The sequence below is a fragment of the Enhydra lutris genome, unplaced genomic scaffold (genome assembly GCF_002288905.1).
Source record: "Enhydra lutris kenyoni isolate GAN:26980312 unplaced genomic scaffold, ASM228890v2 scaffoldscaffold28, whole genome shotgun sequence".
Lineage (NCBI taxonomy): Eukaryota > Metazoa > Chordata > Mammalia > Carnivora > Mustelidae > Enhydra > Enhydra lutris.
In genome coordinates, this window is record NW_019154112.1 from 20,675,645 (window position 1) to 20,691,395 (window position 15,751).

General features: G+C 38.7%; 1 protein-coding gene across 2 annotated transcripts in view; it reads left to right on the top strand.

Moving 5' to 3' along the window:
- The window catches only part of LOC111152327 (dystonin), a 474,965-nt gene that overhangs the window by 288,094 nt on the left and 171,120 nt on the right, over window positions 1-15,751 (top strand). For both annotated transcript variants that reach the window (XM_022510820.1, XM_022510821.1), the window contains 3 exons: window positions 11,276-11,388; window positions 11,484-11,590; window positions 14,226-14,345. In XM_022510820.1, coding sequence (XP_022366528.1) covers window positions 11,276-11,388; window positions 11,484-11,590; window positions 14,226-14,345 — 340 coding nt within the window. The remainder of the gene's footprint in view (window positions 1-11,275; window positions 11,389-11,483; window positions 11,591-14,225; window positions 14,346-15,751) is intronic.

Consider the following 15,751-nt stretch of genomic DNA (forward strand, 5'->3'; position numbering starts at 1 on the left):
TCAGCCCCCACCTTGTCTTAATTTATCAGTCACCGCACGTAGATAGCTGCCCTAGAACATTGATGAAAGCCAAGTTCCAAAACAGCATCGCTCACTGTGAAAACACGTCTGCCTGAGCAGGCATGAACACGAACGTGGGCCCACAGGCCAGAAAGAACAGTGCAAAATGTGTGGTAGAGCCAGGCGAGCCTGAAGTGTGGTAGAGAAAGATGCTAAGTATGTCAGGACTGAAATGCGTGTGTGTTGGGGTGGGGGGATGTGTTTTGCAGAGAGACTGTTTCTCCTTGCTAGCATCTGTTAGTCCTAGTCTTGTTTTTAAATTATGCTGCTGTTCATTCATGTAAATTTCCTTTTGAGACCTCTGGCTGCCTTTTCACAAGCAAGTTTTAAGTATATCACTCAGGTAAGACTCAACTTCTCTGAAATAGATGGTATCAGGAGCACACCATTTAAATACTTTCTAATTAGGCAGCCAGATATTTTTCACCTGTCTGATTATAGTTGGATAGCAGTGATTTTGTTCATTGTTTGCATTTTGAATTAGAATTTATTGGGACCATCATATTTTGTTACAGGAAATGTTTCAAAATGCTGTAATTGGGAAGATTCAACTTAAGGCCCTGGAGGGAGTCTTGTTTAATAGTCTGGCCTGGAGGCCTGTGATTCAGCCACAGGCTTGGATTCAGTCACACCTTACAAGCTAAACTGGATTGGACTGGTTTAATACTGGGAGGAGGCCCTTTAGGGCCTGAAATGTTCCCATAGGAAGTTGGATTGGTGGTGATGAGGTGATTTTTTTTTTTCCCTTCAGAACCAGGTCTGCCCTTAGGCTGCAGAACCTTGAGGTATGAGGGTGTGTATGTGTTTGTGGAAACACCACACAGGTACGGGCGGTGCTTTGTGTGTGACCATGGGCTAGGCATAGACACAGAGCCCTGAAAGTTACTAATTTTTTGAACAATCGCCAAGTATTTCACCTTGTGAGACAAAATAAAATTGTTTATTACCTTATCAAAGAAACTCAAAACAGTTGAATTCTCAGAGCTCACTCTGAAAGGCTGGTACATTTTATAGCAATTTCTACAATAAATATTCCTTGCCACAGCCCTTCTTTTTGTTGTATCTGTGATTAAAAATAAAAAAAGCAACTAACAGAAAATGTAGTACATTAACATAATAAAAAATTCAAATAAAATAAAAGGGTATGCATTGAAATTTGATTTCTTTCCCCAGATTCCCAGTCCCATTCCCTAGAGGCAGCTGTTCAGTTTCTTTCATATTCTTACAGAAATTTTCTGCGCATATATTATCACTTTTTTTTTGGTGGTGGTGGGAGGGAAGGGTCAACTCTGCTGAGGTATGACTTACATAAGTACCTAATCTTGAGCATTACTATAATCTTCTCTAAAACACAGTTGAGATAATGGCATATATGTTATTTTGCATTTTTCTTTCTCCTTAATTTACTTTAGATATCTTTCCATACCAGCAGAATTAGGTTTCCCTTATTCTTTTAAAATACTGCAGTGTATTCTAATGTATGGCTGTAACATAATTTATTTAATAGCATCATATTGATGGACATTATGTTTTTTGCTATTAAAAAGTGTTGGGCTTTGTATGTTTCTTTGTGTAGATGTGTGAATGTGTTGTTTTGATAAGGTCCTAGAAGTAGAATTTCTAGGTCAAAGGATAATGCATTTAAAATTTTAAGACCCATATCTGAATTGTCTGCGAGAAGAACAGCATTGAAACTACTCCTTCTGCACTGTTTCACCTCCATGATGCCTTTGAGAAGCATTCCCTTTCTTGTTTAATTGCAGTCTAGCAGATCTAAATCCCATTCATTTTTTTCTGTTCTTTTAACATTTATCATTTTATTCATAATTCTTTAAGCTTTTAAGCATAAAATTGTTTTTATTTTATTTTATTTTATTTTATTTTATTTTTTAGATTTTCAGCTATGTGCCACTTAGGTTTGTTTGTTTGGTATGTGAGCTATTTGTCTAAGCATGTATGTGTTAGGAATTTAGGGGGAAAATGATCAAATAAGTTGGCAGATTTCAGAGTGATATGATTATTTAAAAAGTTAGAATGCCAGCAGTGAGGGTCGTCTTGAGATAACATATCAGAACATATCGCATAACATAGGAGAAGATGCCTGTCACAATGTCAGAGATTTAGGATGTGTGTAATAAATGTCAGGTTCCTTTCCTCCCTGTGTGCTGCTGCTGACCCACTCAGAACAGGACACATGACCATACAGTGCAAGAGGAACTGGGCTTTGATGGAAGACTCCCTTTCCTTGGAAACCTGACATATGCTTTTTCTCTGGGCTCCTGTCGGCATTCTCTTACCCTTCTCTAACACTCAGATTTCCCTTATGTTGCAGGAGTAGCCAACATGTCTGCTATCCATCTCTTTTTCTTTGAGAGGTCTATCTGTTTGCTATCCCCTTTTGGGGGAGTATTTATCCCCTAGTGACTAAGGTTTACTGAAGTTCACTAAAATATAGGTATAGAAAAAATTACTTGTCTATCAGTATCAGTACTGTTCTCTGTATTTGTTAAAGTGTATGAGGCTGTTATGGTGTTAATTGTTCTCTGTTAACTGAGACTTGTAATTCATTAGGGATCTTTTAATTTCCAATGTTAGAGTCCAGTCTTGAAGTACTAACGAAGCTTGCTGTATCATGGTGTTTTTCATTCTTTGCTGTCTGTCTTGTTGGTAGAGATTCATTCTGTAGAAAAAAATACGAAGAAAATTAGAAATAAATTGAGGCATCTAGTTTTGAGAAAAGGGAAAATTACCTTCCTGGCTTTGTTTCTTTGAACAATATGTGCCCAAATATGAGCATAAAGGAATATCTACACCCACTTACGAAACTGTGGGTGGATCTCTTACACGCTCACATTTATTTGCTGGGGAGAGGTGAAGGCCATATTACAGGTCTTTTTTTTCTACCGAGGGGAGGGGGCCAAGGTGAGAGGCTTTTTGCACCAATAAGAACAGTAAGAACGTGCTAAGCCTGAACATGATTAATCCCGACAGTCATCTACAGGAATTTGTTATGGCAACTGCTCTGCTGTCATAGGATCAGTGAGGCATTTTAATGCGTATTGTTACTGGGTGATCTATCAAAGAACAAATGTTGAGTGACACACCTGGCTTCTTGCTTGGTGTGTGAGGAGGTGCGTGGTGTTCTGGAGTACAGAGGTTGTTCTAAGACTGATCTCTAGGTAAATGGAGGGGTTTTTTTTTGTTTTAGTTTTTATTTTATTTTACTTTAACTTCCACAGAATCCCTCTCAGTTCTTGCATGCTGCCGAGGATATACTAGTTATATAATCAGAAAAGATTCATTTCACTGTGACCGGCTTCTAATGGTTCCGACCAGCAGTCTTTTTCTACTCATGTTAACTCACTCCTACTCTCCCTCACACTGCCTTTTCCTCCCTCACTGGCAACTGGTGATCTGTACTCCAGCTCTCAGGCAGTACTGAAGCCAGCTAGTGAGATGTCTTTCTTTTTGCTGCCAAAGACACCAAGCTGCCTTCATTTGCATCTTTCCTGGCCCTTTTTTGCTCCTGTTTGATAAAGCAATGAATCCCCTCTCCCCCATCCAAGGCCTGTACCCCTCCTCCTGTGCTCTGGATCCCAGCTGTGCCATTGCCTCAGACACCTTCTTTCTTGTTACATTAAGCTGTTCTGTCTCCACAAATCTTTCTCCTTCGATTTTAAGCACCCCAAAGCCTCTTTGCTCATAAGACAACAAACAAAGCTTCTCTCTTAACTCTGTGCTTTTTTCCATCTACTGCCTTGCATCATTTCTTTCCTTAAAGGCCAGACTTCTTGAAAGAGTTGTCTGTACTTCCATATTCATTTCTTCACTCCGTGTTTATTCCTCACCCAACTCTAATGTGGCCCCTGGCCCCATAATTCACCCAAACTCTTCTGAGGTCATGGATGACTTCCATGTGGTTAAATCCAGTGGACATTTCTCAGGCCTCCTTTTTCTTCTCAGTCTTTGACCCTACTGTCCATTCTTTTCTTCTTGAAACCCTATTCTTTTTCTTCAGCTTTTATGACCCTTCACTGGCCTGGTATCCTTCCTGTCTCATGGGCTGTTCTGCTCAGCTCCGTCTGCAGACTCAGCCACAAGGCCAGTACATGTCGGGAGTTTTTCAGGGTTGCCTGCTGACCTTCTATGCTCTCTGAGTTGACTCTCATTTGTGCCCTCACCCATCGGGTCTGTGGATTTGACCTCCTAGATAGCACCTGGCCTGTGAACTTCACTCTGCCGCTGCCCCATTCTTTAGCAAGCCACTCTGGTTTCCCTACCTGGATTCTCTGGGAATACTTTCACCCCTTGAGATTTCTTCCACCTCAGATCTGATCGTTTAGTTTCCTGTAATCCTCCTTAATGCATTTCACCGGTTTTCCCTAGTTCCCAGGAAAACATTCAGCATCTTTGAACAAGTTCATGAGATTCTGCATCATCTTGGCCCCTCATCCATCCCGCTGTCTCTTACCATGTGTCCTCCTGCTATGGGCTCCCTTCCCCTGCAGTGGTCCTGTTCTCACACACCCTTCAGGCATGAGCACATGCACACTTTTTCCCTCTGCCTGGGTGCTCTTTCTGCCAGGTTTTCTCCTGGTTTACTCCTGAACTCCCTCTGGAATTCTGAGCTGTCCGTAGACACAGTGTTTAAATTCTTAATGCCTCACTTCCCAGCGCATAGTAGATCCTTATTAAATATTGAGTGAATGAATGAACTTGCTAGTTTCTTGACTGGAAAGAATTACTTATAATAGCATACCAGAGCACCAAGTGAGGCCTTTTCTGACATTTTTATTACATTGTTCTTTACATGCCAGTGAATGCTTTTTAACCACCCGTGTATGTGTATTCATTTCACAAGTACTTTCACATGAATCTTCTCTTGAGACTTTGGGCAAATCAGGTGGCTTCTTAAGACCTCATGGCTATGGCAGCCCAAATGCCCTCCCTTCACCCCCACACACCTCGAGATACTCCCTAAGGGATAACTGGAATTCTAGATGATTCTTGTAGTTCCTGATTTTCTCTGATTCCTTATTTTCACTTTTTGTAGAAGAGAATTGAGACATAGGTTTCTGGATGTGTGTTCACAGTTCAGAGAGGAAGTTAGGACTTAATTACCAGACACCTGAATCACAGCCCTGCCACTTTTTTCTACCTCAGTAGAGCCTTTTCTCTCAACTATGTAAAAATTATCTTCTAAAATTTTTTAACGTCTAAAAAACTGTGGGAAAATAATGCATAACATAACATTTACCATTTGGTATGTTAATACATTGTTAAACCATCACCACCATCCATCCTCAGAACTCTTCCCCTTTTCCCAAGCTGCTGGCAGCCATCGTTCTACTTTCTCTCTCTCTCTCTTTTTTTTCACTTGAGAAATAAAATTGTTGCTCAGTGTCCTTTCAAATGATCAGTTATCTCAAATCACAAAGTTTACGTGGTTTTGATTTTGATTAAAAAAATCTGATACCAAATGCAGTCTTTTCTAAACTTCATCATTTTACGGTGTATTCCAGAGTTAGGCCGCTGTGAAATGTGTCTCCATCCTCCCCTAATCCTAAATAGGTTTTTTCCTCTAGATTTAAGCAATAAGAATCAGTACAGAACAAGAGGGAAAAGGTTTGCTGTATTGTAGTGAGAGTCTAAGGCAGTAGGCATGTTTGTGTTTGTGTCTGCTTTGTCTTGGTCTTGATACATAATTATCTGATAGTATGGTGGATTTTTCTTTTCCTTTCTTTCTTTTCTTTCTTTTTTGCCAGAGCAGAATATGGATAATTTTGAAAGAAAATGAAAGATATATTAGAGACAAGAGGAATTTTAAGATGATTTAGTTCCCAGACTTGTCTGAAAAAAATCACCTGGGGGAGGGGAGAACCTTGTTAAAGTATGGATGACCGGGCCTCTCCCTATATTCTCTCAGTCTAGATTAGGGACCTAAAACCACGCTAAGTATGGGAAACATTGGTGTCATATATATGGATGAGTACTGTTGTGGTAACAGTCTGGAACTATATCCCGTTCCTCACAGTTTGTTTTCCAGAGTATGTGGGTACACACTGACACACATACACACTCCCTTGTGGTTATATTACCATGATCAGTATCATCCTCCCCACCAGTAGAAGCATACATCCTTCGGTGTTTCCTTTATCTTGAATTTGCAGCTTCAGGGTGCATGTTTTCAGTTTATAATGCCAGCATAGTGTAGTGAATTGCCCAGGCTTTGTGTTGAGACACACGGGGGTTTGAATCCTGACTGTCCCTTATCAGATTGTGTTCCTATTTAAGTTGTATCATCTCCTTGTTGAGAAGAGTGAGATAATGCCTTTGAAGGCTTCACTGCATTGCCTGCCACATAGTAGTTATTGTTACATATTAATCCCAGTTGTTTATTGTTATTTTATTAGTCATTCCAACTGGCAACTTTACCAGTTGCTGAAGCTGAGGGCATATGGGAGCATTAGAAGGGAGGACTCACACCTAGAAGCAGTAACGTACGCTTTTTGAAATTTTATGATATATCCCTTGCTGGTTGTTTTCAGTGCATGCCTGTTTTCCAGATTGTTTTCAGCAGAGAAAGGCCTTTAGGAAACCTCAGGAAGATGTGTGTTTAGTTCATGGAGAAGCTATGACATCGTGTCCTATTCTTTGTGGATTTTTACAAGGATTTGGAATCCTGATTGGAAGCTATAGGTGGTAGCTTTGTCTGTAGAAATTAATGAAAAGGAAAAGGAAAGGAAAGGTACAAACCTGGGATGGAAAATATCTCCAGGAATTTGAATCAGTGGTATCAGATGGTACCTTCCAGCTCTCAAAGCTCTTTCATTTCTTTATTATATAACCATTTCTCAAACATTCATGTGCTGAGCATTATACTAGATATTAAAGCTATAAACATGGATAGAACACAGACTATGCCTTCAGGCAGTCCACTGTTCATTGTGAGAGACAGACACGTGCATAGTTGTAACAAATTGTAGTAAATACTCAAATAAAGATAGTAGACAGCATTTGGGAACAGAGAAAACCAGGTCTTACGGGAAGAATATGAGTTGATCAGCCAGTGTCATGTGTAGGGGTGAGATATGTAGTGGGCATTTATTTCTTGAGCAAAGGAAAGAGACAAAAAGAAAACCTGATGCCTTTTTTTTTGTTTTGGGAAATGGTCTCTGCTCCTCTCTTTCTCTCATGATTCCTAAAACGGAAAATTTCCCAAACACAGGAAGAGAGTTTAGATCCTGGGTAGCCAGAACTTAGGTCTGTATCCATATGGTAAATAATTATTGAGTGTCCGTCTAGAGCCAACACAATCAAGTAAACTCTATGAATTTAAATAAATTTTGCATACTTTGAAAAAAATCCCGATTAGGACAGTGACTATTGATATTAGATCTGTCCTTTCAGCCATTATCACATTTTTGGTTCAGAATTTGTTACTCTTGTATCTGCACTAATGCATTCTTCTCTTAGCTAACTTTTATCAGTGTCCCTTCAGGTGTGTTCCAAAGGCCATTTCTAAGTACATTCTTTCCAGGTATTTTGATGTTGTTTCATATTCCTTGTAGTTCCTTGTAGTTGAACATTTCAGTGTTGGCATGATGAAATGTGGAAGCCTTAGGTAGTTTCTTGTGCTAATCTTCAGCAATTTATAACACTGTATATATCAAATTTTCTCTCAGAATCCTATCTACAGTTTTCATGTTCTGTTAGTTTGGTTGTCAGTGTGGGTGGTAACATATATAAAATATATTAATATATGTTAATAAATAATATATATATCCACATACATACCTATCTGTATGAGGTACGCCTATACTATACATATGCATGCATAATGTATACATACATATACATGATACATATATACATAAACATATACATACTATAAATCTGTACATAAATGCATACATACCTATCCATACATATACATTATACATGTGTATGTGCATGTGGTTTTGTATATGTATGTGTTTGTGTAGTCTATTGTATATTTTTTTGTCTAGAGAGAATACTCTTAACATGGGTGTTGTATGAAAGATAAACATTACTTTTATCCAAAATTATTTAATCCAAAATTATTTTGTATTATGGCAATAGCCACTTTAATACCTTTTGGCCCTATATGTATATATTTTTTAAGATTTTATTTATTTATTTGACAGAGAGATCACAAGTAGGCAGAGAGGCAGGCAGCACAGGTTCCCCGCTGAGCAGAGAGCCCCATGCGGGGCTCAATCCCAGGACCCTGGGATCATGACCTGAGCTGAAGGCAGAGGCCCTAACCCACTGAGTCACCCAGGTGCCCCTTGGCCCTATATTTTTTAAATAAATTAAGGGCATTAAGTATGCTTATAAGTAGTTTGCACTTTCTGGCCTGGCTTTTCATTTTGTCTTATGGCCTTATCCTAGTTTTATACTTGCACCATAGAATTTGTGGTATCTTCTTGTGTTTTTCTCTGTAAGCTGTTTTTAATCATTTATGCAAGAAACATAGGATATAGATGTATGTTTAAAAAATTGTTACATGTGAAGATTGAGTCATTCAGGAAAGCTTATGTTATCGTAGAATAATAACACAAGTTAAGAGTTAGAATGACCCTTTTCCCATAAAAGACTAATATATATTACTTTCAGTGGCAGGGTGTTACAATATATGATTTTGACAGGTTTGCAGAAAATAGGGAAATTACAATGATTAATGCATTACAGAAACCTGGGTGCCGCCTTGTCCATGTTTGCCACATGGTAGACTTTGGTTAGTCAGACCTAAAAATGGGAATGAAATTTCCTATTAAGGCTCCACAAAAAGGAGATCTTAAACTGAAATAAAAGCTTTTCAAAGAAAATACAAACCTTCTGTAGGTGGAAAATAGCTGAAGTTTTTAAAGGTGATATGATCCCAGTGAGACTGTAAGGAGGAAGAAACGTAGAGACATGTCATAGCACAAGCCTCTCCCAGAAGCTCCGGACACAGAGTGGAAAGGCAGATTGGAAGACTGAACATGACTGAAGGCCTAGGATGTGAGCTCAAGGAGGGACAGAATTTTGAGAGCTTTCAGGCTGTTAGTTTTTCATGGTGGTTTTACAGTTTTGTTTTTTTTTCCCTTTTGCTGACTTTTGTCTCCAGTGTCACAGAGGAACACCACTTCGGTTTTTGCTCCATTAAAGTGTTAAATGTCACGATAAAAGAGGTGACTTATCCATACTCAGTGTATTATACAACTGCCTTTGTGCTGAAAGGACTATGTCATGCTGAAGGAAGTTTTATGTTTTATTCTCTTAGTCAAAAACTTGATTCTTCAATGACTTTATTCATTCCCTCTGGGATTACTCAGTGTTTACGTTCTTGCTAATGGCAGGGTTCTTATAACAACGAGCCCTTTCTTGTTGGGAGGTTTGATAAACTCAGAAAGGCTGGATTTTATTTATTCAAAATGTGTGAACTTTACGGAAGCAAAACAGTTTTTTGAACTTCAGGTATTTGTTTTTGTCTAGACTTATATTCACCTGTTTAGTAATCTTGAGGTGGGCAGATTCTTCAGAATGCTTCTGTGTGAATAAAAAACGTTGTTTTTAGAGATATGTCATTTACCTCTATTGCTGTCAGTAGATTTACTGGTCCTATAATAAATGTAGGATCACTTTTAAGTGATCATATTGGTGCCTGTGAAAAACATTAACGAATTTCCTAATAATTTCCCAGGAAATAGGTAGGTAGGTCATGGTAGTTAGGTCTCAAGGGTATGCACAGTTTTCAAAGTGCTATAAAACTATAAGTAGATTTCTTTGGAGGTCTGCTTTCTCAGCAGATAATAGAAGACTACAACTTGCTGCTTACCTTCCTAAAATTGACAATATATTTTCAAAGAGTTTTTTCTGTGAACAGCTTTCCAAGTAGTATTCAAAATAATTTACATGTCAGTCCTCCCCCACGATCTCAGAGTCCTCCCACTCCTGTGCAGTTCCCAAATGATTATTTTGAGCAAACCAGAATGTCTGTGGACTTTGTTGAGAGCTGTCCTTAGAACTTGATGAGCTGGTTCTTAGTCAGTGATTTTGGGGTGGGGACCACTCTTTTTGAGTTTTACAATTTCTACATCTGTTTTTGCATCTTTTAATGCTTTGTCTTTGAGAGGAATGTTTTCTGACTGGCTTTTGGCCTTGTGTTAATTTTCCAACCAACTGCTTTGCCTCTTTCTCTACAAGGAGTACTCGGGAAGTCTTTTCCAATCTTGTATATAAACAGAGCTAGCTTTAAACTATCCCTGTAGTTTAGAGTATCACGGGAGTCTCACAAATTAGAAAGAGTTGAAGTCTGGCATATGAAAATGTGTGTGTGCGCATGCACACATGCGTGTACACAGGCGTGCTCATATGCAGTCTGGGGAAAATACAAACTAGTGCTTATTTTAGTCTTTCATTTATGACTCAGAATTAACCAACCTGTTTACCAACTTATCTATAGATATATACTGTCTGCTAATTCTGTGCCACTCTGTCTCAGCAGAAGGATAAAATACGAAAGTTTATTATTACGTAGTTCTTGCTGACTGAGAGGTGAAAAGCAAGATATGCATGTACATTAAACAGTGAATTAATAGGGCAAGAAAGTATGTGATTCTTCTAAATGTCAAATCGATGAGCATCGGCCCAGGAGTGTAAGGAATTCAAGGAACAGAAAGAAAAATGAGGTTGGGGAAGATTAGTGAGGGCTTCATGAAGGAGGTGGAGCTTGATCTCTGCTTCTAAAGATGAGTGAATAGTGAGAGGACAACAGTGACAGGAAAGGGCATCCTGTCTATTGGATGGTGGATGCCACTGATGTGGCATTGAACTAAAGCATAAACCTTCGTGTTTGGGGAGAAACATAGGATGCTAGTTGGATTGGAAGGATGTTCTTGGAATAGTGGAGCTTACATAGGTTGAATGGGACAGAAACTCATATATATTTGATGATGAGGAATTCATAGACTTTGTAAAAAATCATACACATTCTAATTTTTACAGTTTCCTCCCTGTACTTGGTTTTGGCATCCACGAGTTTCTGAGAGAAGTCAGCAATGTTAAATATTTGATGAAAATCTCTGTATTTCAACCCAAGCTTAATATTAGTATTTGCGGAAATGTTATGTAAATAGGTCAACATGTAAGTGTAATGTTGAATTCGCATGTGAGAAAACTTAATTAATTATGGTGAATTTTTTCCTAGGCCGGACCTGATAGACATGAATACTGTTGCTGTTCAAAGCAACCTTGCAAATTTAGAGCACGCTTTTTATGTAGCAGAAAAAATTGGTGTTATAAGACTTCTGGATCCTGAAGGTGAGCTGTTGTCCTGACTAGGTATAGACTGGCATGAGAGTCTGATTAAAAGGAATCTATCAACATTTGAAATAATTTTATGTTGCTGCTTATAGATGTTGATGTCTCCTCACCTGATGAAAAATCAGTAATAACTTACGTGTCATCTCTCTATGATGCATTTCCCAAAGTCCCTGAAGGTGGCGAAGGTATTGGTGCAAATGTGAGTATTGGTTTTTCCATCCTAGAAGGTGCTGATTCAGTAATGACCAGTTGACTGAGTTATTTGATAAAGCTTTTTACAGTATTTAAATATCAAGTATTCTTTTTAAAAAAAAAAAATTTATTTATTTGAGAGAGAGAGGGGGAGGGAGCACAAGCAGGGGGAGGGGCAGAGGGAGAAACAGGCTCCGTTCTGAGCAGGGAGCCCCACATGGGACTCAATCCCAGGCCCTTGGGATTATGACTTGAGCCAAAGGCAGACACTTCACCAACTGAGCTACCCAGGTACTCCAATATCAAATATTCTTTAAAGAATTTGAGTTAAGATGCTATTTAATAAGCCAGCCCTGTTTGCATTTTCATGACACTATTCCACCATTTTAATTAAAGCATAACTCCAAAACAAAATTTGTTCTTTGTCATAAGTAAAGTAGGCCATACATATTCTTTTATAAATGAAAGCTCTAAACCACTGAATTTTGGAGTTTTTCATTTTTAACCTGCTGCTGTTTTACATTGGCAGTGTTTGATATCCTTCTGTGTATGCAGAATTTCTCAACTTCTGAAATCACTTTTAATGTTATCGACTCTCATAATCTCATGAAATAACTTGGCTAGGAATTCTTTCTCCGATTTAAAGGCGATATTTAGAGGAAGATTATTTGTCTTTGCCAAACTACCAGAGCTACTTAGTAAGCAGGGTGGGATGTCCAGTATAGGGAGTTTTGGGCTCCTTATATGTCTACTGTTTCCCAAAGATTTGTGTGATTCAGTTCAACCATGTGTGTTGTAGTGGTTTTATGAACATGTACTTAGGCATTTTTGGAAGAGAACAGGAAACCCTGTAGGGGTTATGAATTTGAAGATGAACCCCTTTACCCTGAGCTTCTCCCCTTCTCTCAGATTTCTTCTTCTTCTTCTTCTTCTTTTTTTTTTTTTTCCTATTTTACTTTGAAGATTCTGGAATTCATCTTGGTGAGCTCTCTTTTCGGTCTCTTTCTCACCTCTGTGTGCTCTTGTTTCTAAATTTATTTCCATTCTCTTCATCTTCTTCTTCCTCTCAGGGCTTTATCCTCTCCTGATCCCTGAGTAACCTGCTCCCATGCTCATCCCCTGCTGTGCTGTCTGCCAACAAGTCAGTGTCAAGTGTTGCTTGAGAGGGTTTCTTGCAGCCGTTCCTTGTCTTACCTTCTCATTCCCTTCACCCTGTTCCTAACTGTTATCCCTTCACACTTGGACTAGGACGACAGCTCTTTGCAACTTTTTTTTTGCAACATCTCCATCTCTTCCCATTCCCAACAGTACTGCACATTGTCATCAAATTGATCTTCCTAAAACGTTTTGTCTTTATCTTGGAAATTTTCAATGATTATATATTGGCTTGTAAGGTGAAATCCAGTCTAGTCATTCTGACATTTAAAATTCTGCGTATGCTGGGACGCCTGGGTGGCACAGTCAGTTAAGCCTCTGCCTTCAGCTCAGGTCATGATCCCAGGGGCCTGGGATTGAGTTCTGCATCGGGCTCCCTGCTCAGAGGGAGCCTGCTTCTCCCTCTGCCTGCCCCTGCTCGTGATCTCTTTCTTTCTCTCTCTGTCAAATAAATAAAATCTTTAAAAAAAATTCTGTATATATTAATTTGCTTACCTACTTTTTTAGCTGTAGTCTTTCAACACAGACTGCTTGTAGTCAGGGCATTTCTATCTAGTTCAGAGTCGTGACTCGTGACTCACTCGGGACTCCCTATCTTTTATCCTCCCTCCTCCACCCCACCCCCTGCCACCAAAGAATTACTTAGTGGTTGTTGCAGAACTGCTCAGGGACTGCCTTTCCTGAGAATCCTTTGGTGACCTTTTTGAGGCACATTTATGCTTACCCAATTATTATCTCAACCCTTAGTGTATATTACCTCTTTCAGGTATTTCAACACTTAATTAAATACTGCTTTTCATTTTGATTAGCTGTTTATATTACGACTCTCTTGCCTCCCCATCTAGACAGTGACTCTTTGGTAAAAGGTATTATTTCTTAAAGTATTAAATTCTTATTGTAACACTTAGCACAATGCTTTGAACATAATAAACACTCATCAGATACTTAATTGAACATAGCAGGTGACAGCCTTCCAGTTTACTCCATTTTTAAAGTTTGTTTAATGAGTAATCCTATCATATACATTTCCTATAGTTTTCATTCCTACCTACTTTCCTACATTCTATATAGATCTTTGGGTTTCAGATAGACAGTGGATTTAGATCTAGACAATGGCAGCTAACCTGGCTTGTCCACACTATTACTCCCTCTTCCTGGGTGCCCAGAAAACACCCCAAAATGATCGCAGTGTTCTTCCCTGATGCATTTGGATGCAGCCTCAGAAGCCTTCTTAACACAGTGCCCCAGTCAGCCACTATCTCTGGATCAGAAGTAGCACTCATTAGGCTACTCTTCATTGTCAAATGTTTGCTAGCATGTTTTTAAAGCTGTTTATGTGGGACTGGGTAGAGAGTGAGAAGATGTTGAGCTGGTTCTGACTGTTCTGCTGAAAGACATAGAAATTCACAGAATGACCTCTAAGTTGTGTTAGATATGACTGTTATTATCTGCAGATATGGATCTTTTCTGTCATTTTGTTGTTTTAGGATGTTGAAGTCAAATGGATTGAATACCAGAATATGGTGAACTACCTCATTCAGTGGATTAGACACCATGTGACCACAATGTCTGAGAGAACATTTCCTAATAATCCTGTGGAACTAAAGGTCTGTGTCACTGTAGAAGTTACAAAGGATTGAGTTGATTATTAAACTTTTTTTAAAGAAATATTTTTACTTTATTTTATTTATTTTCTTTTAGAGGGAGAGAGAGCATGTGAGTGGGAAGGGGAGCAGAGGGAAAGAGAAAATTTTAAGCAGACTCTGCACTAAGCATGGAGTTGGATGTGGGGCTCGATCCCATGACCCTTACATCATAACCCGAGCCAAAATCAGGAGTCAGATGCTTAACCAACTGGGGCACCCAGGTGCCCTGATTATTAAACTTCTAAATAATGTTATCATAATTCAATAATTCCAGGAGTTTAAGAGAAATTGCCCTTGGCAAGCCACTAGTAAATAAGCAATTTTTAAATTTATTCATCTCCTACTCAGAGAAAACAGAGGTAAATGTTAATAATCAAAACTTAATAGCAGCAACATCTTAGAGATTTATAGTCCCTTAGCTTTGAATTGTTGAGAGTGATAAGATACAATTTGAGAGACCCTGAAACTGACATTGCCAAAGTGTTCTTGGTGCATGGGGAGGGCTGGAACCCAACCAGATAGACGGCTGTGGCGGGGGTGGGGGGGTCTCTGGGAAGCTGGGACAAGTTTAACAGTGGTTGGGAATGTGCCTGTGGTTGAACCCTGTTAAAAACTGCTTCACAGGCTTCATTTTGTTTAGCAAGAGATATAAACTTTATTTCACCATGGAGTAAAAGTATGAATGTGACTTCCATTATAAATGAAATCATTTAATAAAAACATTTGCTACTGCCTAAAAACAGGTCCACCTCTTTGATGCAAAGACATTATAGAAATATAAAAGAATTATAGACATGTACACTTACTGAAGAATATTGTCTCATTTTATATATTTGGAATTTTAATAACAAAGTAGTCTGCTTTATTTCAAGAAACTGATAATGTGAATATTAACAACAAAGTCTAATTCCTTAAGTCATAGGCTTTTTTTTTTTTTTTTTAAATCAAATTAGAATTGCAAAAACTGTAATAATCCAGGGTGGATCCTGTTGAAGTTATTCGTTGTGTTCATGCATCAGTGCAAAGCATCTGTGGAACAGTTTTTATTCACATTGCCATGGGGAGTTGGTCCTTGGCACGAAGTTACTTGGCATGTGTTGCTGTGATGATTTTTAAGTGTTCTAAAGTTGTTTGTGTGATGTCTCCCTATGTGGATGCAAACCTTTCCAGGGCCAGAAAGATTTCCCCCTTCTCTCACGCCAGCCACCATGCATGGTGTGTAGCATATAATGGCATCATGAACTTATTTTCTAATGGACTTCCTGAAACATTGCATGTTGAGTTCAAAGCAATTTTCAGATTTCAAGTTCAGCTTACTTCCAGATGGATTCCTATTGTCAAGACATTTGGGTAAATTTGTACTGGCT